The following is a 26,879-nucleotide window of genomic DNA, read 5'->3' as shown; positions in this document are numbered from 1 at the left end:
TTTGTGAACAAACAATGTTTTTATTAGCTTTATAGAAAGCACTTCCTCTCTACAGAAAAGATGGTTACTGGCAGCACAAAAGATGATACGGAATAAAATTAAATCTAACATTTAAAACAATAATTAGTATTTCTATATATTAGCACTCATACCAAGCTTAAAATCAGTACTATTCGGATCACAGATGACTATTGAATGCTATGGCAAAGTAACTATAAAAGCAATGGTAACTACCATTTTAAAATAGTTAACAGTTTGAATTGAAAGATTTAATGTGTTTTCTTCTTTTAACGTACAGCCTCATTTCCAGAATTTCACTGGACCGTGTGGACAGACCAACTGTCACAGCTGTCTATCAAGGCTGAATTAGATGAAGACAAACAATACAGGCTTTGTGGTTCAACTGAAGCAGCAGCCTCAAAAGTTTCCATTTCTCATCTGCGGGCACTGTGGGAGCATTGTCTTCCCCCTCTCTGAAAAGAGAATGGAACAATTATGTTACTGAAATTCCTCTGCAGTGGGCCTGAAAGACTGTTTATGTCCAGCCAGGGAGACAGAGAAAACTAAAAGCTGGGATTTCATGACAGCAGGTGGGGGCAGATTCAGAGTATATACTTCAGTGATATAATGGTCTTGATTCTTCTCTTTTAGGGTAAAGTCAGTGTTGGAAGATTTACTAGCAATGGAGGAAATGGCAGTAAAAATGCAAGGTTAAATGCAGTGGTAAAATTAACTTGAAACAAAGTTTTACAATGGGCTTTCGGAATAAATCTGGTAATTGATTCTAACGTGGTGAGCATTGGCAGCAAACTAGAAAGAAAAATACACTTTAGTCACAGGGAATTTTTTCCCATTTACTATTTTAGGGGCCCTCACAAGTGAGCTGCTGAGTACCCAGCTCTCATGGGAGTCAGGTGGGCTCAGGAGAAAGAAAGCAATCACCCAATTTGTCCTAATAGCATTAATATTCTTATTCATTAGCAGCAGAGATTAATCAATACTTGACTTCATGCAAACAAATATTCATGTGCTTTGGCATAACCTTAAGAAATCAGCTGCTCGGGCTGCCCCAGGGCTCTCAGTTCAAAAGTGGTTATGTACGAAAGTGCTAAACTGTTTCATTCTATTGCACAAATGGTCACCTGGCACTATAACTTGCAGGAAGAGTCACGTTCTAGAGTTCCCACTCTTTTGCTTACAGAAGAAGGCAGAGTAGAGGCTGTCAGTCACCAACAATGTGGCTAAGAAGTCAGTGCCTACCCATAAGACAATCTGTGTCATGATTTTCATGTGCTCCCTGGTTATCATTAAATACTTTCTCTCAAAAGCCATGTTGTCTGAGAGCAGCACCACTTGATGGTCTACATTAAGAACTTTCTACCAGCTGCCTTCTAAGGGAGGCTTTAAGCCCTTCACAGAGCACCAGGTTTTAGCCACAGTTACACTCTACATAATAGCACAGAGGATTCCCAGTTCTTCCTGAGGTTTGCTATAAAGGTGTAACATAAAGTCCAAGTCATAATAAGTTATTCTCCGTCTCTGGAATAATCTCCAGCATGTTTTTCAGTGGGCTACTGGTAGAAGGGTTCAGGGACCAACCCCCTCTCTGCAGCAAACAGAAAGTTTCCATTTGTGTGGCCCAAAGATACTGGATCGGTGACTAAGACCAAAAAATCTGAGTTAGAAAGCTCAAAAGAAGCCAAAGCCTTTGTGCTCTAAGGTTTCGTGTAGGCAAGCTAATGCTGTGACACAGTGACACTTTCTCAATCTCAATTAGTGCTAAACTAATTAAGAAAACTGTTTTATACACTGCAGTGAGTAGTATCTCTCTTCTTTCTTGGATAATCCCTAGTGTGATGTAAGGGTGATTGAGTATCTAATTACTCCTTAATTGAATGCACATTTTGTACATTTTTAGCTAGTTCAAGCTTAATGCTTTTAGTCCAAAAGTCAAAGTCAGTGAAATTAAGTTGAACTGGGATTTGAGCAGCTATTGTATTAATGGATTACTTTTGGAAAGGAGCCTAATTACAAGCTACTCTGCAGATTTCAGTTGAGTTTGCTATAGAAATACTTAACATATTGTCTAACAAAAGACTGAATGTAGATATCGGTAGTGTTGTTATGCATGTTTACCCTTTATTCTTTTTTAACAATAATTTTTCTACCATGCTAAATCAATAGCATGTTCCATAATACATGTGGTCAAGCAACACTTATTCAGGCTAAGGGTTTATGTAGATACCTGCTTCCCTTATTCTTCTGAAAAGTTTTTGGAAATGCAGTATTTGAGCTGCAATTGTACAAATGGGCATGTGTACTATAATCAGAAAACTGCCTAGATGTCTTGCTTGCTTATAGATTGTATTTCTGCTCCTGAAATTTATTTTGCTTGTGTTGAGTCCTTCCCACTCGTATCAAGTAGAGTCCCACTGCTTCTGGTGAAGTCCTCTACAGATCAGATAACCATTCCCAATGAAAACCTTTCAGGATCAGTGCCATAAGGTGCAAATACCTGCAAAATCTTAGGGCTGTTATCACAATACCCATGGTTTAAAAAAACCCCAAATATTAACAAGGTACATCAAAACTTGGAAATTAAAATCAACCTCAGAATGTAAAAAAATCATTATGTTTCCAAGAAGATTTATATCTAACTCTTTCATATAATAATTTTATATATCTATATTCCTCACAGAGAAAATTTTCTTGTACAAAACTGGGATAAATGCAACACTATAAATTTTATCTCAGAAACAAGGAGCAGCAGGAGGAAAGATAAGGCCAAGCTGGTATATTTTTAAAAACCAAAGGTTCCAATGTTCCCATAGTAATAGAAAGAACATATTTAAAAGAGATGATATAAGAAAACTTCAGTGAAAAAGATTATTTTTCAAAGTCTTCTAAAAGTGTTGAGAAAGTGCAAATAGAGAGACTATGGAGACTGTGGAGAAATGAAATAGGACAGACACGATAATATGCTTTTCAATCTGATAGGCAGGAAGTAAGATGCCCCACTGCAGCAGCCTTAGGTCAAGATCACTACACACAATCAAAAACTTTATTCTTCTACTTAAAAGTAGTAGTCCTGATTTCTAGAGAGCTTTTCCACCTCTTTTGTCTTACCATATTCCTTAGCATAATTGTCTCACACACAATGTCTCTTTTCCTTATAGAAGGATCTTGCCTTCTCCTCCTTAACACTAAGTTAAATCAAAAAGTTTCAGAGTTTTAAAAGAATCAAAGGGCATGGGTGGCAAAAACAGTTTAATACTGACTAAACATTATCATTATCCCATTCTTTCCTGTAAACAACACCTGAAAATATGGCCAGGCATGGATTCAGAGTGCCTCAGAAAAAGAACTGACAAGCTTATGAAACCTCATCTTTCCTGAAATGCTTCGCATTCCTTCCATGAAAAGCTCATAATTTATTTAGTCTACATCAAGTTCTGTGGGCATTTAACAACATCTAGCTAACTAAAATTTACCATTGTTTGTCCCAAGCTCTGGGTATGCATAAAAAACTAATTTTAAATTAAAGTTTTGCTGTGTAGCTCTGCACTGTCATAAACTCTCATGTTATTCATAAAATGTTGCTAACAGTCACTGCTGCATTATCTTCCTTTTGTGGCAATTATCAGTTGCAAACAGATTTTCAGTAACCCAAATAACTTGATAGGCTTTGTTTGCTATTTATTTTCAAAACATAGCCATCTTGTTTTTACACTGTTCATTGCATTATCTTCATCCATATGAAATAATCAGAATTTTAAATTCCAATAAGAGTAAGGACCTGTGCCTACCTGGATCTTCAGTTTCAATGGGGTAATAATCATAGAATCATAGAATTTAAGGGTTGGAACAGACCTTACAGATCATCTAGTCCCAACCCTCCCTGCCATGGGCAGGGACACCTCCTCACTAGATCAGGTTGCTCAAGGTCACATCCAACCTAGTCTTGAACACCACCAGGGCTGGAGCAGCTAGCACGTCCCTGGGCAACCTGTTCCAATGTCTCACCATTGTTCTGCTTAAAACTACCTGTGTGATTTCATCGAGGTAAAACAGAGTGCACTCCCAGTGCCTAACATGTATAACATTGCTGCAGGAGGAAAGCATATTGCAGGCTTTCTTCTCTGTCTATGGTCAGACATATGCATCTGTATATCCTTCTAATATCCTTGACATTTGAGAGCCTGTTGCATTGCATTTCACATGTACTAGTCTCTTTTTCTAAAAACAGATGTAGCTTTATCAAATGTGATTTAAGTTTCCTACCATTTTGCCTCATTACTAATTTGGAGCATTTTCCCCATTAAGTGCGTGTTCAGACTCTAACTTGTGTGTTGTGATTGGCAATAAACATGCTGTGAGCATGTAATGACAGGCACTCCTGGCTACATTATCAGTTCCCAATTAGCAGTGTACAAACCATACATGGGTTATGGTAAGCAGCTGGAAATTATACTCTCAAAACTCTTTTTATGAAAAGCTGATTATAATATTGCACTGCGCATAGCAAAGAATGCGTGATGCTGATAGAGACTCACAGGTCACAAAATTTGGGAGACCTTGTCAGCATGAAGCATTTTATTTGAAGCATAAGCAGGGATCTGGTTCCTAGGCTACCTTATGACTTTATTAGCTTTGTAAAGGAAGCATGGTAATTTCTTTCTTCTTTGCTTCTTCTTTATGTGCTAAGGAATTCTGATCATTTTCCATTTCTCCATAAATATTTGTGCATTTCCAACAAGAGCTCAGAAAGGGATTGAACAAGGACAGTTCCAACATGGTACTAGCTCTGGAAACAGGTACAACCCCCAACTTCCTCATTTACGGCTTGATCACTCCCTACAGTGATGCTCAGGCCTGAACACAGCATAAATACCTACTCCAGCAGTGACCAGTCTATGACTCTTGTCTCCCTCTGGCTACCAAATCCCTAAATTCTGGGTCATGTGTCAGAGTTATGTCACATAAGCAACAAAAGTGTTTTGCTACTCACTAATTTTAACCATCATCAGTGGGAAAAATGTTGGGCTGACATTACAGGGTTCACTTACAACCTCAGTGACCAACCCATTCCCTGCTATTACAATGAAATAGTGGAAAACAACCTGAAAAGTCAGCATCTTTCAGCCATTCCTGGAGTTCTTGGTCTCCTGGATGCTCAAAAGATTTTAGGGTTTTTTCCAGTAGGTCTCTGATTAGAGTGAAAGGTATTTGGCACTCTGTCCTATAGTCATGCACTCAAGTGTAAGCACATTCTCAAGTACTCTGAAGTGGCAGCAGGCTGTTGGGCACTATACATAGATCTTAAATACAGAAGAATAATAGTTTTATTGGTAACATGAAGTTCAGTTTCTTTCAGACTTAAGTCAATTAAGTCAACCACCTTTTAAGCACAAACTAAACTCATGGAGATAAACAATGACCAATAAAAAAAATCACTTGCTCAGAAACAGCAAAAATACTCATATTTCATCAAACCTAGGAAATTGATGTTTGCATTTCTAAAGACCTAGTGTTGATAATCTTTGTGTTGGGTTGTTTTGGGTGTTTTTAAACAGGAAAAAGATAAGAAAGGTCATAGCAGCCTAATGATGCATGGCTGCTGAAAGTTCACCCCAGCTCTGGATCTGCACAACAGAAAAGGATAAAATCTTCAAGCGTTAGAACTACTGCAGAGCAACTTGTTTGTGAATGTCATGAACTACGAATGTGACTAGTAAACTGAGAGTTTTTTTACTCCTTCCTGTTCCTCAGGCCTAGCATAACATTGCTATTTTAATCATATAGTTTATTTTTTCCTCTAATCTTGAATGTACTAGGAAAATGGTAATTATATTAAGAATGGTTTTAATCTGGATTAATTTCTGACATCATAATTTACAGGACATTGGATAAACTTGTGGCTACTTACAATCTGAAGTCTACCAAAGATGTATTTGTATGCATGAATGTGTGCAGGCACTTGTATATATAAAAAATTATGCTTTTTCGTGAGTTTCTGAATTGGACACAAACAAAAAATGTTCAGGAGAGCTGGAACAATGTATAGATGCAGATGAAGTAGGTTAAGCCATCAACACACTTGGAGGACAATTCTTTATTTATGAATACAATATAAATTGTGTCTAGGATAGGAACATTTGAGACAACACACTGGTGATCAAATTATTAAATTGGTTAATTAGGCTCAGTGGGAAGCAAATTAAAGTTTATCTTTTTCAAAAGGAAATATTCTTTCAATATTATGTTTTAGAACTGGGTCTTACTGTCTTCTATTAAAAGAATCTCATGGATTTCAATCACTTCTGTAGAGCGTACTTATTTGACCTCCTCTTAGGAAATAGGAGCAATGTCATTTAACTACTCTATGCATGGAATCATGCTTATACATACTGATTTATAAAGGGATGAAGACAGGGAGGCATGTCATACTGAATTCAGTATCATTAGAAATTCAAGTTGATATTCAAATGTTTGAAATCAGACATCTTGCTCATTCACAGATAAAGTTGTTCCACTGATGTAAAAGCGGAGGAAGGCATGTGTATCAGATCAGTTATATGTAAAGCAACAAGGATTAAAGAGAGGGGGATAAATCCATTGTAAACCACAAAAGATGTTGTCTTGAGTGAAGAACGCATTACTGGAAAAGCACTTACCATAGGAAAGGCGGCAAGCCCCAAAATATAACAACCTGCTAAATACTCACATTTCAATTATTAAGAAATAGTAAATCAGGTCTCAAATTATCCAAAAAAATTAGCATTTATTAAAATGGAAGATTTAAGGTTTTTTTTCATTTGACTTCTTGAGTGTCAGCATTTTCTTGACCCCATTGTTAAACTTTGCTGTATAACAAATAAGAATTATAAATCTTCTTCCAAGATCACTTGAGATTATCAAGAAATATCTTGATGCTCATAGCAAGGACTTTGAGTCAGGCAAGAAGTATAAACAAACCCTAGAGTTAACACTGAGGAAGCCACAATGTTATCTTTTCAGAAAAAGATCTAGGAGTCCTAGCAAACAACACATTGAACATGAGTCAGTAATGCACCCGGGCAACAACAAAGGCCAACAGGCTCCTTAGCTGCACCAGGAAAAGCATTGCCAGCAGGTGGAGGGAAATTATCCTTCACTTCTACTCAGCACTGATCGAACATCTGGAACACTGGGTCCAGTTCTGGGTTCCACCATTCAAAAGAAACATGGACATACTGGACACCAGCACTGGGCCACAAAGGTGATAAAGGGATTGGAGCACCTGTCATAGAGAGATAGGCTGAGAAAGCTGGGACTGTCCAGCCTCAAGAAAAGGTGTTTCAAGAGGGATTTTATCAATGTATATAAATACTTTCTGAAAACAAGTATAGAAGATAGAACCAGACTCTTCAGTTGCACCCAGTGAAAACAGAAAGTGTAATAGGTACAAATTGAAATACAGAAAATTTCATTTGAAATTAAGAAAAACCTTGTTCCCTGCAAGGCGCAAGTTGCTTAAAGAAGTCAAGGAGTCTTCATCCTTATGATATTCAAAAGTCAGTTGCACATGGCCCTGAGCAACCCACTGTGGTTAACACTGATTCGAGCAGAGGATCAAACTAGTAGATCTCCAGAGGCACCTTCCAATCACAACTATTCTGTTATTCTATTCTTTGCTGTCTAAAGCTGAACTCAATTTTTTCACCTTCCATGTCTGGTGAAGCAAATCTGTACCAAGATTTCCCTCCAAACTCCTTAATGTCTGACTGGCTCTATCACTACTGGATACACTTTAAAGAGGTTAGAGACGTAATAAATGGCTTTTTCAAAAGAAACATATGTTAAAACTTTGACAACTGCAGGACAGGAAGGACGTAAAGGCCACTTAATGGATGCATTTCAAAAACCTCCACACAACAGAGTGCAAAAACTCATTAACCCCAGGCTACAGGAGAGATCCATTTTTAGCAGAGCAGCAAACTTATTCTAAAGCCCATTGGGTTAAAGAGAGCAGAGAAGCTATAAAGTTCTATGTTTTGTACTCCTGAGCCCTTCAGAGCCTGTCCAAACTTTGTTCTAGAACTGGAGAGCAGTATTTTGAGATCTGGGCTTTCCCAGGATAGTGGAACATTTATTTTTAAAAAAAATCAGTTCTTTCCCTGAGATTATACACCATGATATTCCATGCTTCTGTCAACTCTGCCTCTAATTCAACGAACGAGCACAAATTGCATCAAAGATCAACATATGCCATTTGATCATAAGCCACAAAGGGTTCCGTTTTGTCAAGGTTTAAATCAAGGCTGAAGAGCAGATGTTCTGAAGCTTTGGGAGCATGGCATGCATAGAGCCTGCATTCTGATTCAGTCAAAACTAATTAGACCTTTCAAGCAACCCCCTTCTACTCCTGTGTATACAACACTTACAGAAACACTTGTCTCCTTCTTTCCCTGGCAGAGTGACAAGGTCATGGCAAACTAACGTTCCTCAACGTTCTTCAAGTGGCTGTACCACACTGGCTTGGAATAAAAGAAAATACTGAAAACTTTACTGACAGGAGTTCCCAGCAGCCTTGGCAGAGGGGCATTGTGTCAGAAAAGAAGCCCACCAGTGTGTTTGTAATTGTAATATTCAAGTAATTCCAGAGCTTTAAAATAAAAGGTAATCTCCTGTTTAAAAAGAAGAAATACTCCTCTTGGATTGTTAAGTAGATGCCACCCTGCAAACTATTACTTCCCTGTCTGGTACTGAGTCTTCATAGCAATATTCAGCCAATGTCAGCAGTCCCAGCTTAAGGACCATTCCTATGAAGGGAATGGTGGAAGGAAGGTGTCTTTTCTGTGGATATCTGAGGTCTGTATGAGGAGCTACTGCTCCTCAACACCTTCCTCCTGGAGAGAAGTGTGTGAGGAAATCACTACAAAGTAAGTAGGATTGTTTTCTTCCCTTTCTGCCTCTTTGTGTAGAAGAAAGTTGAACTAAGCCATATGATTTCTTTTTACGTTCCATTTTTTGCAGCTCCCTAAACTCAAAAGCAAGCAGATATAGTGAAACCTTAATTGGTTCAGTGCTATTTGGACTGATGCATCCAAGACTAAAAAGACCTGGCCAAATGAATTTCTGATAAATAATTCAATCAGGTGTAGTGAGACAAGTGCCATTTCTTCTGCGAACTACACAACGCCAGGAGTCACAGTTCTTCCTCAGTGCTTGAGAGTTCATAATTAGCATAGCCCTTCATTGAGGACTATCATTTTACATTAAAAATTCCATCATTTGTGAATTAAAACTGCAGATTATTTTGTGAAGCACAGTCAAGATAAATCTTATTATATAAAACAAATCTTTATAAGTATTTACAAATGTAATAAAATTTCAAACATGAAAGCAAAAGGGAAATTTTTACATTTCAATTCCAGCATTGTAAAGGAAACTCTTTCATGCTTAAAATTCAAACTCAGCGTGTCAAGTAATTTCACTGTTACAGACTTGAATTACCTGCACTGCCTTAGGGCATTGTTCACTCTCTGAGAAAAATTGTACTTTAATATTGCTATGATTTTCCCAAGTAATTTTTATGCAGAAGCTGGCATGAATTTGAAACATCCATTTCAAGATTAGAGTGACAACATTTGGTGACTGCAGAGAACCATGTAATTGAGAATTGGGCTTAGGGATGTGCCTAAAATTAAAGATGAGAATGAGAAAATAATATTAAGAAAAGAATCAATGTTTTGCTTTCTTTGTTTAACTTCTGTGATATGGGTATTAAATAGGGTTATAAAATACAAATAAACCCTTACTTCAAAAATGTTTAGATGCATACACTGTATTGAAAGCTTATGCTATACAGAAAGATCATGGTTGGTCCCTGTCCTAGTCCATTTAATAATTTCTGTCATATGCAGGAGGAAGGATCATCTTCCCACTTAGTTTTAATGGATCCATTTTTGGAAGTACTGAATTATCACTCTCTTTTACAGCTTATCTGCTGCAGGATCATTTGTTAACTTCATATGAAGTTGGCAAGAATTCCAGGTACAAATAAATGTCCTTACCCAAAAGTGTTTATCAAAAATCTTTCAGCAGCATGCTTCCGGGTGAAACTCTGGATGAATTGGTTCTTTTGTAGCTTTGAAGAAAAGTGCAGACAGAAAATCTGATGCTTTTATATAATGGATTCCAACAGTAAATAGGGTAACAAGGAGTACCCAATATTTTTATTACTTCAATAAAGTTCATTGTGGGATAGTAGATGAAAAGTTTTACTATGTTAAAAAGCACTAGGACTTATTAAAGAAAGCAATTTAACAGATCCATTGACTTCTCAGATTGTCTTACTACTTGTATCAAAGCAGGGCCACTTCATTACAAAAAAACAGTAAGGGCTGGTGCCTTGACTCACTACTTTCAAGGTTACTACCTCTCCTAGAATCATAGAACTGTTTAGGTTAGAAACAACCTTTAAGATCGTCCAGTCCAACCATTAACTCAGTGTTGCCAGGTCCACCACCGAACCATGTCCCTCAGTGTCACGTCTACACATCTTTAAAGTGCCTTCATGGTGGTGTTCCAACCACTTTCCTGGGCTCTAACTCTGTGAATCTTATTGCCAGGTTTTTCATTATAGTAAAACATTGATTAACTAAGTATAATGAGGTTTAGGAGTAATTGTTGAGCATTGTGGATATTTATTTTGCCACTGATAGAGGCTGGAGGAACATGACAAGGGAGGTTTTAATAACTGAAGCAGGGTTAATGTAGGTTCACATGTGTATTAGCTCTTATGCACTGAATCCGGTGACATCCTAAAGTTCCTGCTCTGTCAGCCAATGAAGGCTGAAAAGAAGCAGCAACTACTCTGATGAATGAAATATGAAAAATTAACCATGACAAAAGTAAATTAGTTTCCTCTTATATCTTCACTGGAGTTGCCAAAGAATCAGTATTTTTGGGAAAGAACAGCATTGTAAAGCAGGGAGAAGGGATACAAAAAAAAAAAAAAAAGCACCAGACAATGTCCTTTGAGATTCAAAGACTTCCTTCCAGAACCACTACGCTGGTTTTTAACAGATTAGACTAAAATGATCCACCAATGACTGGTCTTCTAAAAACATGGTAAAAATTTTAACCAGTGAACATCAGTAACTGGAGAAATCCACCATGTAACCTAGGCATACTGTGCTCCTCCTCACTGTAGCAGGAGAAATTTGAAGCTACAAGAAGTAACTGTGCTCTTCCTGCGTGTCATGGTCCACTGCCTACTAAAGTCAAAACAAATATTTCAATACAATAAATTGCTTGCTAGATTCCTGCCACTAAAGAACCTAATAATAACCTGTGCTGGTTTGGGCTGGGATAGAGCTAATTTTCTTCACAGTAGCTATTATGGGGCTCTGTTTTGCATTTATGCTGAAAACAGTATTGCTAACACAGGGATGTTTTTGTTACTGCTGAGCCAGGCTTTCACAGTGTCAAGGCCTTTTCTGCTTCTCACTCCGCCCCACTAACGAACAGGCTGAGGGTGCACAAAGAGTTGGGAGGGGACACAGCTGGGAGAGCTGACCCACTCACCAAAGGGTTATTCCATACCATATGGCAACATGCTCAACATATAAATGTGGGAAGAAGAAGGAAGAGAGGGACATTTGGAGTGATGGTGTTTGTCTTCCCAAGTCACCCTAACTTGTGATGGAGCCTGGCTTTCCTGGAGACCACTGAATACCTGCCTGCCCGCAGGAAGTAGTGAACTAAACTTGTTTTGCTTTGCTTCTGTGTGTGGTTTTTGCTTTACCAGTTAAACCGCCTTTAACTCAATCCACAAGTTCTCTCACTTTTATCCTTCTGACTGTCTTCTCAATCTCACCAGAGGAGAGTGAGCAAGCAGCTTGTGGGGCTTGGTTGCCAACTGGAGTCAAACCATGACATAACCAAGTTATTATACCACAGGATAAAATAGAAAATTATAGTGTCAAAATTTACAATTGTAACATTACTTAAAATTAACTCAGTACATTTTCTCCTTTAGCTTAATCTCCTCTATGAAAACTATTTCTAGGTTTTGATTTTTCTGCGAAGCTTTTACTTACCTGACTAAAGATTTATTTTTGTTGTTCTTCCTGTTCTGCTACTGGAATGCAGCCCTGATGACTCTATCACTAAGTGGCTGAGTTGGTCTGAAGTTATCTCCTAGGATTCCATCACAACCCTCTAAAAGTTCAGCACCTTTAACATGAGTCCTCAGTCTTCGAAATTCCTCTATCTGAAAGACAGAAAAACAGACATGAAGAAACTGAGACACATTCTTCACTATGGGACTAACTATCAAAATCAGCATTATCCAGCCACTTCTGCAGCTTTGAAAATTGGAATGTTCAGGTACCAGACATTAAGGTCAATATACAACATTAATAACATTTAAAAATAGTTGTCAGCACTATCAAAACATTTAACATACAGAGAAAAATAAGAACTCCTATGCAGATGATTTGGCAAACTTATCCTTTGCCTTTTAGTAACTTCCTTTAGGATCTATAACTTTCTTAGCCATTGCAGATTACATCCTATGTATCAACCTATCAGTTGTGAGCTGAGAGTAAACATTCTGGTCTTATTCGAAGAAGTGCATTTCAGGTGTAACTTGGTTGACTATAAATTGTTTTGAATTTGTCCTAGTGATTTGTTTACTGAAACTGAAACAGTTTAATGAACTGAAACAGTTTACTGAAACTGAAACTGTTGTTATCTTCTAAACCAGAATTCTGAGCAGATTCTTAGCTTTAGAGGAAGTCTGTTGACATTTTATATGGAAAAAAATATGGTTTTTACAATCAAAATAAGATACTGCTTCAAAAGTCCTGTACATGTAGTTACTTAGAAAATCAAATACAGTAAAAACATGAATAAAAAATATTTCAATTGAGCCAAAACAAATATGTTTCAGGCTTATAGACTCTTTTTAGATTTTTCTAAATCTAATCTGATATAGGGAAGAATATGAGCAGCTTCCATCTCCATCCCTTGTATCAGCATAAAGTGCTGTGAGATAAAAAAAACCTGAGAAAATCAATGCATATCTGAGAAATATCATACCTTATAGTTCACCAGGCCTGTTTTTAAGAGTCTGGTATTTTAAATAAGTAGCTACAACTACTAGAAAAATTGGTTGTGCCTTGACATATTCACAAGCTATCTTAGCTGGATACAGCAAATTTACTTGATGGCTGACTCCCCTAGCCTCAACCTTTGTACTTGTACTGACCCTGTGATGCCTCACTATGCAGTTCAGCTTTAACTTGAAACTGAAGGTACACAGAAAGTAAAATGGAGCTTGTAGTATATAATCATTTTAGCATCTAAGGGATTACAGAGTTAATTTCTCCGTGAAAATGCCTGATGAAGGATTACAGGGAGAATGCAAGTGTGATTCCAGAATTAAATTAAATGAGGTACTAAACAGCAGGTAATGGTATTTTTATTCTTATCCTGCCTGCAGAGAATAGATTCTTACTGCAACATGGAAGACAACTGCCTTCATTGTTGTTTTCCACTCTACAGCAGAATTGATACAGACTTATTTACTTGATTTAGAGGCTAGCTCTGCTCTGCTTCATTTTCCTCAAAAAAAAAAGTGTGCTTGGAAATCAACACAGCTTCTGGCAGATGAGATATAAGGCAACAGCTTAGACTGAAAAGATGAAAAGCAGAATGAACTGTAAAGCTCCTTGAAGATGCTTTTAGAGGCAGAATCCTGTTTTGGAAGATTTTTGTTGCTGTTTACTTAAAGCAAACTGAAAACAAACCCACTATCAGCTTAGAACTGAAAAAGTCTTCAGGACTCAAGTGCTGGTAAATCACTCAATGGGTTTTTAAAGGTAACCTCTTTCACCATCCAAATCAACTCTGGAAAGCCTGAGACAACTGTAGTTTAGGAGGCAGCATTTTACAAAAATGTGGCTGTTGTTTGATGTGGTAAGAATGAGAAACTTCAAACAAACAGATGAAGGAGAGGGAAGACCAGATTCTGCAAGGCTGGCATTTGTGAGCTGCCTCCTACTGTAACTACAAATGCTCCATCCCAGTCCCCACAGTGAAGTCTTTCGCCAGGAGGTACTCCTCACAAGGCAGCTGCCAGTTTCTTCAGCCAGGAGAGTAGAACTGACCTGATCTCTATGTTTACTTTTTAGTCTTTAGGGAAGTCAAGAATTGTAGCCCTGCTCCAAGGTAGAACTGATTCTGAGATCAACAGCCTCCCTTTTTGATTCTTCATACCATGGTTCAGGTTTCCATGACAGAGACCCTCCACACACATGGTGGTATGCTTCACTTGTGAGAAGCGGTTGTCAGAAAAGGACACTAGCTGTGCTGAGACTATATTTCCTCACTAAAGTTTCACATGAGAAGGCAATTTGTGTGCCCTGTTCATCCTGCTTCACTGCATACAGAACTCCTTACTATCTCCACCTAACCCCTCATGAGTCAATGCTGTGAAGTACACCCTGTAGGGCCTGCCAATGAAACAGGTGTTTTAGAGGCATATGGCTAAGCACACTTGGATAGCCACATACTTTCACCAGGAACACCCACTCATAAAAGTCCTTGTCATAGCCAGAAGACAATAAGAATTACCTAGGCCTGTTCACACTGAAATTCTTACCAGTGAAGAGGAAAATCCACGATGTTAACAGTCACATTTCTACTGAGTAAAAGCATTAAGTTTATATTTTGCAGAACATTTTTACCACTTCTTGTATTCAGACCCTGAACACTGTGTTATTCTGTTTCACTTATATATTTGCTGAAGAATAGAACACAAGAAACAAAGAATTTGCATGTTTTCTACAAACATTTCTTCTATATGAGATATGGAAGCATTGTCCTTTTGCTTCAAAATTTCACATGCCTCCATGACACCTTCCAAGAATGCAGATCTGCTTCCCAGTGCACAGAACACCATGAACATCCCAGTGCTTTATTTCACAGACTACATAAATTTTGCACAATTCCCACTCCAGCTCCATATGCTGGTTACTATTTCTGTCCTTTAGGAGGTCTTGATTCTGAATGAGGTAGACAAAAGGACTAGAGACCTTGCCATTCAATACAATACCAGTTAGTTCTGACAATGAATACAGCAGAACGACAGCTCCTTGCTGCATCATTATTTAAAATCCCTACTCTGAGTGACTTAGACAATGTACTTGTTCTGGGCCTCAGTGAACCATAAAGCACATTATTCACAAATGTCCAATTTTTTTAAAATACAGTGGAGAGCAGCACAATCAAGTCTTTCAATTATTTCCTGCCCTTTACTGGCCTAATAGTCTTCTATTTTCTCCCACTGCATTTCAGCAGTGTACATGCATGGGCAAGGTATCTCACAGAAACAGTCAACACAGTTCTTTCTGGGCTGTCTATTTCAACATAAGGCAAGTAAGGATGATAAAAAACACAAAAGGAGGACAGGAATATGCAAAAAGAGCACTTCAGGGTGCAGCTTTCCAGACAACCTCTTTTACACTGAGGTCAGTAACAAAACTCTAAAAAACAGATTTGCAAAGCTCTTATTCTTCAGGGGAGAAGAGTCATCTGCACACTTTATCTACACCTCACAAAATGACCTGTGAAGGAAACAGCTCTCTGATGGAAACGAAGCTTCATGTTAAAAAAATGACTTCTAGTGATGAGGAAACAGCATTGGATTCCAGGAAAGCATATCCTGACACTGCAGTCCTGGTTTACGCTTTTGCTATTCATATAACCAACACACTCAAATCTCATTTTGCTTAATGTTGTCCTAAATCACTAGCAAACCAACTCATCAGCTGAATTTTACTATCTGAAAATGTCTTCAGAGGGAAAAAAAAAAAGGTTCTCTACTTTGCAATGGTCAGTCTATTATGTCTATGCCAAAACAGTTACTTCTCCATTGTATCCAAATAAGAAAATGTGGAAATATATAGATGTGACTATGAACTGGAATTGCAATTTTACTCATTTTTGTTCCCCTTATGACCCACAGTTCGTTAAGCTAATCAATATTTCTATGTTAATTACATAAAATGAGAATGGGAATTAGTATCTTGTCTCCAATCTATTAGGCAGTTTCATCAGAGGGAGGAAATAAAATCTGCTCCATATTATGTGTCATTCTTTACTTACTTGTTATTGACACTCAGAACATGATTATTTTATGGCCTGAAAAAATGAAAATAGGAAGCCTCGAAGTTCTCTCTTACTGGCTATAACCACAGATGCTACTAGTATTTATATAAATCACTTGAAGTTTCATAAGCTGTGTTCATTAGTATCCCACAGAAGAAAGTTCTACAAGTTAATGACACATGTTAAAATAATGTATTTAAACACATTAGAAATGCATTTGAACTGAAATCTATGCTTTAATACTACAAGCTGGCTTAATAAAATTAAATGCCTTTACCAGTCTTCCATGGATGAATCAGAATGGTACAAACTACACTACATCCTCTTATTTTCCATAGACAAAAGCCCTTGCATATGTAATCACTCCTTAATCTCTCCTGTGTAACCTGCTCTAGATGAACCTGCTTTAGCAGGGTGTTTGGACTAGATGATCTCCAGAGGTCCCTTCCAACCCCAACCACTCTGCAATTCTGTGATTAAATGGAATCTCTCATAGGCACTCATGCTCACATGCACAAAAGAGGCCAGGTATTTCATTGCAGACAAAGTGCTAATTACAAGTTAAAATCCTGGGGTTTAGGATGTAGCAAAATATTCTGGCACTGTGTAGTGGTTTTCTATATCCAGGTTTTTGGCAGTGGAGGGGCTACAGGGGTGGCTTCTATGAGAAGCTACCGGAAGCTTCCCCATGTCTGTCAGAGCCAATGCAGGTGGCTCCAGGATGGATCCACTGCTGTGGCTGGGATGGTAGTAACACCTCCATGATAACATATTTAAGAAGGAAAAAAAATTTATTCACAGAAGTAACTGTGGCCAGAGAAGAGAGGAGTTGAGAACATGTGAGAGGGACAACTACGCAGACACCAAGGTCAGTGGAGGAGGAGGGAGAGGAGGTACTCCAGGTGCCAGAGCTGAGGATCACCTGCAGCATGTGGTGAAGACTATGCTGAAGCAGCTGTCCCCCTGCAGATTAATGGGGTGCAGAGATACACCTGCAGTCCATGGAGGAGACCCATGCTGGAGCAGATGGATGCCTGAAAGGAGACTGTGACCCTGTGGGAAGCCCATGCTGGAGCAGGCTCCTAGAAGGGACCTGCAGACCCATGGAGAGAGGAGATCCACGCTGGAGCAGAGTCCCTGCTAGGACTTGGCTTGTTCCTGATGGACTGGATTGCACCCTGTGGAGAGTGACCCATGCTACAGCAGTTCATGGAGAACTGTAGCCTGTGGGAAGGACTCACGCTGGAGTTCAAGGAGAGCTGTCTCCCGTGAGAGGGACCCTATGCTGGAGCAGGGAAGGACTCCTCTCCCTGAGGGCAACGGCAGAAACAGCATGTGTTAAACTGGCTATAACCCCCACTCCCTGTCTCCCTGGGGAGGTAGAGTTGGGAAGAAGGGAGGGGTGGGGGAATGTGTTTTTAAGGTCTGTTTTATTTTCTCATTATTCTGCTCTGATCTTGTTAGTAACAAAATTGCTTAATCTCCTGAAGCTGAGTCTGATTTGCCCATCACAGTATTTGGTGAGTGATCCCTCCCTGTCCTTATCTCAACTCATGAACTTTTGTCATGTTTTCTCTCCCCTGTCTATTTGTAGAGGGGAGTGATAGAACAGCTTTGGTGGGTGCCCAGCATCCAGCCCGGGTCAACCTGCTACACACTGCCAGAATCTTATTTTGAGCATCCTGGAAACCTCTCAGTACCTTTCAACTTTAGAATCACAGAATCATCTTCTCACACTTGTACACATATTTATTTTTAATTGATATCTGAAAGCAGCATCTGATGCAAGTTAATTTTTTATCACACCTTGGCCAAAGTCCTTCATGTTCTTAATAACTGTCTTTTCTGCACAATTTTAATGCTGCTGCAATTGAAACTAGCAGTGAGGATTTTTTTTCTAATTGATGCTTATCCATGCCAAGTACAAAGTACTGTGGTTCACACTGGCCAAAGTCTTCTCGAATCTACTGCCCTGCACCAGTGCCACATCACACCTGCATACAGTGTCAGTGGGAGAGGAAAGCTCCTCCATGACTTGTGTGCCCTTCATCGCTGCAATGTTCTCACTGAATTTGGTTTATACCTATTAAAGTCATGCAGCAACAAAAAACACCTACCCCTCACCTAACAAAGGCCATGGTTGGGAATCAGTCCTTTCCCCAGACACAATATTCCCTTTGGAGACTTATCCCCTTCACACCACATTCCAGCATCTTGGGGGTTTTGTGGTAAATTTGTACATAGTAATACCAACTGAAGTTGCATTTTTCTGCTTAATTCTTCTTTTGTTCACCTTCTCACTGTCTCCCACCACATGTGGATGGCTTCAACTGTGCCCTACTCTGTGCACTGACTAGATTGAAAGGCGATAGAGGCTACAAAATCTACAACTAGCAATATCACACTATGTCTCAGTGTAATATCTGTGGACTTCATACTTCTGATTAAGTCCTCTTATTTGTCCATATCATGTCTGGACAATTGGCTGCAAAGTTACAAAATGCACTCTGTCTTTAAAAGTCATTCTGAATATAATAATGCCTACAGAATGTTGTTTTCATCTACTCAGCACTAAGCAGCCACAAGACTTACCCTTTCAAAACCAAATAAGAGATTCATGGTGGGATATATTTCAGTTGCAGCTACCATACAAATAACTTATTGGGAGCTCTTGCTTTTATCCTATGATTACACTTGGAATTCAGTTTCCATATGAAAAGAAACACTGCCAATTTCAAATTATTAAAGTTGTTAAAATATTGTGCTGGTATCACTAGAAAAATTTTAGATTACTAAAGCTGAAATAATTTAAATCTGAATTTATCACCTTTTATACTTTTTTCCCTTCTGTTTGCCCATGCTTCAGAGCAGGCGGTGAAAATGAATGCATTCAGCTTTGGGGATTCTAGATAGATTCACTTAAATTAAACCAACATTCCTCCAGCTGGGATTCACAGGTTGTGGGAGACGATTCATCAGGAGTTTTCATTGTTTTTACTGGGATTATTTGGAGACAGATTTGAAATATTTTCTGTAGAAAGGCTCACAGGACTGCTAGATAAAATTTAAGAAAAAAACCCTGAACACTTTAAAATACATATGTGTGAAATCAAATTTAAATAGGTAGTTTCCATGTGACATTTATTATAAAACTGAATTAAAAAAGAGCAAGATAAATTAAATATAGTTCAATGCAATATATCTAGCCTGTACTATGTTAACATTTTTCATTCTCCAGGACATAGTGTCTCCCTGTGCTTTTTTGTTCCTTTTAACATCAAAAAGCAGTGATATTTGAAAGCCTACAATTACAAAGAATTGAATTTCTTTTGCCCATTGACTTCTTTCTTTCTTTTGCTTTCACTTAAATAAAGAATTATTTTAAATGCAGATGATAAACGATAACAAGGTTTTTCATCTCTGACCTTTGCATTACTTTCAGTGACTCAAAAGGTTTAACCTTTACTTGAAAAGTCATGTACTGATCTAATGGGATCTTTAAGGAGAACAGATATAATGTCCTGATATATATATTTGCACGCTATAACCTTTAGCTCATAACCATATTCCAAGGTCACTTTAAGCACAGCTGTTACCTGCACTTGGGACACAGTCAAAGGATAGCGAAACAATATCCAGGTGACACCTTCGCTGCAGGGTGGAATGGTCAGAGAGCCCTCATACACCCAGTAGTCACGCAGAAGAGGATCTGAAATTAAAAGAAACATGGAATTTTAATGATATTAAGGAAGTTAACTGTGTCTTTCAATTATGACAGCTTATGACAGCCGTGGGCTTGCTTGTATGATGAAGTTAGTGTGCAGTAAGCTAAGGTGAATTTACAACCTGCCAGGCACTGTCCACCACTTTCTCATGTGAATGTATAGGACCTTGTGGTCGTGGTACTACAGTAACTTCCCCCTGCAGGCAAATATTTAAACACAAAAATGCCACTTGATAGATGTGAAAAATAACATGTGCACAACTCTTTAAACTAACATGGCAAGTAAGTAATACTATGGGAAAGAACCCCTGTTAATGTCAAAAGCTACAGGGGACAACCAATTTTGCAGAGGGGCTGCAGTGATCAAATTTTAACTGACTTCTACATTTAGGATGTGCCTCGAGAATGAATGTATTTCATTTTTTAGAAAAAAAATCAGTGAAAATTCAGCTTCAGAAAAACTTTTCAGCTTGCAATTCTGGTGACATATTTTTTGAGATGCACTGGTGCCTCCTAGCTTTGGAAAGGTGAGTTGAATTTCACAGGGTGGCAGGGAGGAATCAAGGTTTATTTTAGAATCAGACAATTTTAAATGTTTATAAATTTCTTAATATGTTTATAAATAACTGTTAGAATGAACAGTTGTCTCTATAAGGAATGTACAATGGTTTGTCCAAGCAGAGTATTAACTCTACATGCAACACATTTGATTTTAATTATTTTAATAATTTTAATTTCTCCTAGATTCCAATTACACCACACTTCGTAAGTGAGACTGCACAGGGCTCTCCTTTGCTGCTGTAGGCCATACAGCCTAAGAAGTATGGAGAGATAACTGCCTGACTGTAAAAGAGGGGACAAGAAACAAACCTAGAGAGGAACTGGAGACAAAGAGTAGTTAATCATGGCATGGAGAGCTAGAGGGAAGGCTGTGACTAACTTGACAAGAACAGAATGGGAGACTGGAAACAAATAAACTTGCTTGGTTTAACTAACCTGTTACTGTCATGTGACTACTAGCTCAGAGGAATATCAGGAGAATTAAATCTTGCTAATGAAGCCTGTGATTGTCAGTGAATGGATTTTGTTTTGTTGGTGCAATTTTCTTTCCACATAGCAAACCCATAGACAGCAAGTTGCATTGTCAAACACTCAAAAGTTAAGAACTGCAAGAATTAATTCAGCCCATCCTGTGCATGCATTGTTACACTGTCTTGGTACATGATCATGTATGTCCTTTCTGAAGAACCTTTCATCTTTACTTGTTTTGAAAAGCATCTAGTAACATTTGGATTTCTCAGTGCAATATGCAGTCCTTGGTCTTCTTCTTCCTATGCTATTCAAATCCTGCATGTTAGAAGGACCATATTTTCTCATTTACCATATTTCTAATGCACTCGTTTCTTCAGTGTCTGAGTGCTTAAGTGAATTAATTTATCCTTCCATACCCCTGTGCGGTGAGGAAGGACAGATTACCCCCACATTTTAAAGCTGGGGACCTGAGGCACAGAGAAGTTATGGTCAAATGCATCTATTCATTTGAGGTGTTCAATATGACATGCTTAGAACCTGATTTCTCAGAGTAGTTAACTTTCTATAGCACTTAATACAGTCAGAGCACTGCTCCCATTGACTTCTCTTGGAGGTGTAAGCACTCAGCACTTCTGCATATCAGACCCCATGATCTCAAGTCGGGCACCTAGAAAATGAGGAACACATAGTTAGAGATGACTTGTGAAAACTCAGGTTTATGTGACTTGATCAGCATCAAACAGGAACTGTGAGGCAGGGGTCCTGTAAAAAATAACTTATGATCATGCAATTAGAAGATGTTTTATAATGCATATGCATGAAGCAGCACAGGCAGCCTTAATTCCTGCAATTCCTACTCACTGAGCACTTGACTTTGCAACCTAGGCAATATTCTTTTGATATAATTAATATAGCTTAATGCAGACCTGGGCTATTTTGAAAAATTAAGTATCTTTTTGGAAATGCATTTTTTAGAAAGTCACATTCCTTGATGTTACTTTTTAATTTTTAGCTATATGAATTTGAATTTGCCTCTCATTGTCACTACTCCTTGTATGCTATATAACTGTCATTGTATTATGGCATTGTCTTTTAACATTGCCAAAAAACTACCTTGTTGTGGGTACCCTTACACTTCCTATTTTATGCCAAAGTAGAGAAAGGAGTACACACAGCTGCCTTTTAGGTGGGATGATAAGTGCTCAAGAAATCTAGCCACAGAGTTGCCAGCAGTGCATGGACTACACATTGCACCAGAGTTGCCAGCAGTGCATGGACTACATTATCACATTGCACTCATGTCAAAGGTGCAGATTTGTAGTAAATTTTAACGGGACTACATCCCTATCCCTAGGTGCAAAATGCATTACAATCTCATGGGACACAGTCTCAGGCTTGCAATTTAGGCTATGCTTTAGATCAAGATTGTCTCACCCTCTGCAATTAGCTAGTAATACACATAGAAGTAAGCAAAGGCACCTACCTGGCAATAAAGAGTTGGGGTTAAAACAGGGTATTGTTTTGGACTTTCCCTGAAAGAAATGAATACAAATCAATCTCATCTCTGGTTTATTATTAAAATTCTGATGAATGGAGAGGTAAAACACCCTCTGTGTTCTTATAGATTTAACCCTTGAAGTCCTGTGCAAAGCAACCTCATTAAGAGCCCCCATTTAATCCTCAATGCATTTGTCCTTGCAGCTACACAAACACATATTTTTATTCTGTTTTATATTTTATTTCTAAGTTTATCTCAACAATGTGTTAATGTTGTGCCTGGGTGTACCTGGATGTCTTCCAGGTCCCAGCCTTGAAATTCTCTACATGAAATTCAGGGCTCCCATAAAAAGTGAGTGTAAAAAAACAAGGGCCAAAGTGAGCTTTTCCTTGACTGATATGGATAACACTTAATAAAATCAAGCTGGTTCCATGTATTTAATGCAAGAAAATTTTATGTAGACCAGAGTCATTTGATGCTGGCTCTCCAAAAGTCATCATCATAACACACTCATTGTGTCGAGGCCTTACATGACCTTCCTCTACTTGCCTGTCCTCTCTGTCTGTAGTAATGAAACTACAGAGTTCCACACACTACTGTTTTCTCTGGCACCTTCATAAGCAATGAGTTTGTATTATTAAACATGATGACTGAAATTTGCCACATATTATTTGACTTTAGAGAATTTCAAGAAATTTTTCTACATTTCAACATCCAATTAAGTGAATGGCTAATCTCCTCAAACCAGTAAGAAATGTCCCATCAATACATCTCAAAATCCTTTTCAAATCAAAGGTATGTATGATTATTTCTATGTTACATATCATGAAGCAGAAAGATGGAAGTAACTTGCCCAAGGTCAGTTAAGATAGCATCAACATTCTGAAAAGCATTCCTATCTCCTCAGTCCTGCTAGGATTAGTATCTGTCCTTCAAGATCCCCACACATAATCCATCTGACAAGTCAGCATTGGTTTTCTGCCGATTTCCCACTGCAAGTTAATATGAGTGCTCAGTTCAGCTGTTCTTTTCCTCTACAAATTAAAACCAGATAAGTTTGGAGATACTGCTGCAGGCATTCATTAAGTGTGTTGCAGTGCTTGCACTCACACTGACTCCATGATGATCACTGAAAAGGTAGGATTTGCAGTTACTGGTATAGACACACCTTTCTGGCCACCAATGGAATGAACTACAAGGATTCAGTATTATTTGAATACTGTAACATGCTGAGGTTTTCATGCGGGCTACCAAATGATGACTTTGTACTACAGACACATCTGAAATCCTTCTCTTTGCTCCATATAGACCCTTTGCTCACTTTCTCTGGTCAGTGATGGAAGCATTGCTTCAGATAATGCCTTACCTTGTACTGGATGTCCTGGAGAATTTCAGTTACAGCCTTTAGGCCTACATGCTCTTTTCCTATCTGAAATACAGCAAGCAAAGATCAGTTTCACTGTCTTTCTATTTCAGAAACTGCAAGGCAAGACAGAGGACAACCAGAACAGTAAGTTCTATAGTTGTTTTTAGTTAAGCTACACAACCTTGTGTTAACCAAATACACTAATACATGGTGACTCCAAAGAATTAAATCACTATAAAATCACCAGTCAAACGTAAACAAGGTTTAAATGACTTTAAAGCAGTGACAGAAACTTACAGAACAAGAGTCACGGTTAAGTCTGGTAAGTTTTGACTATCCCTGTTTTGCAGCACATACTCTATATGGAGTCAAATCATACAGCATTATACCATATAAATGCCAAGGATACAGTTTGTCCTTACCATTTTCTGTCAGAAAAGTACACAGAAAGGAACAGAGTGAACAAGCATGACAGATACTTTTTGAATTTGTTCCCACAGCATTGCAAATCTGGCCCAAGGTATCTCTGAAGCTCGGGGGAACTTTTTCCTGCCTGCAGAGCACAGAATGGCAGATTCCCTCCCTCGCGGCATCTCTGGGACCCTGCCAGTGACAGCCAGGCTCTCGGCAGGCTGCATCACTGCCTTTACCAAACGCCTTTAAGGCACAGAAGATGGGGCTCTCAAAAGAAACATATTGTTGAAATAAGAGATTCTAATTTTACATGAACCTTGTTCACTCTGCACACTGAATTCAGCTGCTTCTGACCTAAATCACCCACTGCAGGACCCTCCCTAGCTTTTAACTTCAAAACAATATTGTCAAAATCAGAACCCTCAAAACGGCCTACCACTTGATTTCTTTGCCAATGTGTACGCATATGAGATAAGGAAATAAGTCAGCATGAATGAGAATGGGAGAGCTAGACTCTGAAAAATTTGTTTGCTTTTTGCTTCTCTCGAAATAGAATGGCACAGTAGTCACTGGAAGGAACAACTGAATGTCAACAAAAGGTACTTTGTTATTTCTAGGAATTTAAGAGGATTTTCCCTTGTTTGAGAAGGGAATTTCAATTTAAACTCTTCAAAGTGCATAAAAGATATTGAAATCACTTCAAAGATGCTGTTTCTAAATTAACAATCCCCAAGGGCAGTCACTTAAATCAGTGAAAATATTTTCACTGACATTAAAATGATGTATTTGAGAACTGTGGTGCAAAATTATACTTCCATGCCTTTACCGGGAAAAAAATGGTCATTGAATTTCCTCTCCCTGTTCCTTTAATAAACAGCACAAATATTATTTTTCCCTTGGTCAATTGTAATTATATGATGCCTTTCTTGACTAATGAAAAAGCCTTTTGGAATGCTTAAGAACACAGATAAAGGTGAGAGACCAGAAATGCAAAATGTATCACTGAAGTTTCAGATTTATTTAAGAACTTCTATATAACTTTCTAACTAACTCAAAGGTTACCTCTGCTGGAATGAGAAGGTGACTTACATAACCAATTATCACACAGCCCTCTAGGATACTGAAATCTTTCTAACTTCCATTTTTAGCAGTTCTATCTGAGTGCTGAAGTAGTAACCAATGCACCTTTAAATTCAGAGGTAAAGCTCAAAGGCACTCCTAAACTCGTTATGAAATATGACAAATTAATAATAGCAATATGAAAGAAAATCCATTTGATCTAAGCACAAACTCTAAACCTCTTCCTACAAACCTATTTAAATAAAACAGTTTGCCATTTCTCATGAGGAAGATGAGAATCTTTAGTTTGAGGACTAAAACTGAAAATCTTCTTTATAGGGTGCAGCTTTTGAAAAACCTTCAACCAGCATTTAGATTATGGGGCTAACTTCCCAGCTTTCATTACACCATGTCCCCAGGAAGCTTTCAGCCTCCTCATCACAGGCTTTTCTGAGGGTCTGGAGCGAGACTCATTACACTTTCAATCTGGTGTCTGTGAAGAAGTAATATGACTCCACCTCACATTAGCCCTGTATAAAGAAACACACTTGTCCCTGTGTTCAGAAAAGTACAATTCGACTACCAGTTTTCAGCACTGACAGTGAGTTAGTAGGCTTCTTTTCTCTTTCCTCCTCTCCTCTATTTCCTCAATCCCCAAACAGCAAGCCTGTCCAGGAATGGAGAAGAACACATCACGGAGATAGTGAAGCACTTATACCTCCTGACATCCCTCATCTGCCCTCAGAGGAATGGAGATTGGATGTCTACTTATAGCCAGAGTCACAGAGAAATGGCCAACTATGTATTATCCCTTCTTTAAGTAACACACTTCCAATATCCTGTATGAACAAGAATTACTTAGTAAGCACATAAACAGAAGACATGACTGAGAAATATCTTTTGAATAGACTATCAGCAGTCATACATTGTATTATATTATGAAATCATTAAAAATTAAATAAAATGGAAAGGAACTCATTACCCTCAGACAAATGATAATGCATTGTAACAAGTGTAACATAGGAAACTTACCTGCACAAACAAAGCAATAATAGCTATGCCATGCTTCTTCCCTACTGCCTCATCAATGCTGCTGTACAGTGTGGAGTTCCAGTGCATCAGATGAAGCTAAAACAAAGCAGTGCAAATAGAGTAATAGAGATATGTGTATTGTAATAAAAAACTGCCAAAATTAACAGCAATTAACAAAGCCTCAGCATGAGTGTGTGTGCATGCATGACCATACACATATGCATGCCCACGGCTGTGCATGGACAGGTAAGTGGATTACTACTATAAACATCATGAACACCAAGAAAAAAGTCAGCTGCAGATAAAGTGATGCACAGCCTGTTACCAAATACCTACAACAAAGGTATAAGTGACTATGCTAATGATTTACCAACTCTCTCTCTTTGAATACTGAAATAATGTAAGCTAACAAAACCCACCAGCGTTGCCTTCCAGCCTGCCAGCTCTCTCGCGGGGCAGGAGAATTTTTATGGGCATAGCCTGTCCAAACACACATTAGACTGACTGAGTGTACTATCATAATGTCACTTGTCTCACACACCACCTCCCAGGATGAGTCACTCAAATGTCAGTAGTAAGAGTCTAAGTAATTT

General features: G+C 38.4%; 1 protein-coding gene across 1 annotated transcript; it reads right to left on the bottom strand.

Moving 5' to 3' along the window:
- CA8 (carbonic anhydrase VIII) lies at positions 1-26,378 on the bottom strand. Its single transcript, XM_009081997.1, has 6 exons — positions 26,287-26,378; positions 23,782-23,844; positions 22,401-22,449; positions 19,758-19,870; positions 12,087-12,259; positions 1-473 (listed from the first exon to the last, which is right to left on the bottom strand). The coding sequence occupies exons 1-5, from the start codon at positions 26,371-26,373 to the stop codon at positions 12,125-12,127; spliced, it is 447 nt and encodes a 148-aa protein (XP_009080245.1). The 5' UTR covers positions 26,374-26,378; the 3' UTR covers positions 1-473; positions 12,087-12,124.
- Positions 26,379-26,879: the final 501 nt, after the last annotated feature.

This window comes from Acanthisitta chloris, unplaced genomic scaffold (genome assembly GCF_000695815.1).
Source record: "Acanthisitta chloris isolate BGI_N310 unplaced genomic scaffold, ASM69581v1 scaffold929, whole genome shotgun sequence".
NCBI classification, from domain to species: Eukaryota; Metazoa; Chordata; class Aves; order Passeriformes; family Acanthisittidae; genus Acanthisitta; species Acanthisitta chloris.
Note: the sequence above shows the minus strand (reverse complement) of the source record. Positions and strands in the feature narration are given on the sequence as shown.

Coding starts and splice junctions, on each gene's coding strand:
- CA8 (XM_009081997.1), bottom strand. CDS start 26,373: ATGCACTGGAACTCCACACTGTACAGCAGCATTGATGAGGCAGTAGGG. Junction 23,845..26,286: donor TTATTGCTTTGTTTGTGCAG/GTAAGTTTCCTA, acceptor GCTGTATTTCAG/ATAGGAAAAGAGCATGTAGG. Junction 22,450..23,781: donor TCCAGGACATCCAGTACAAG/GTAAGGCATTAT, acceptor CATTTCTTTCAG/GGAAAGTCCAAAACAATACC.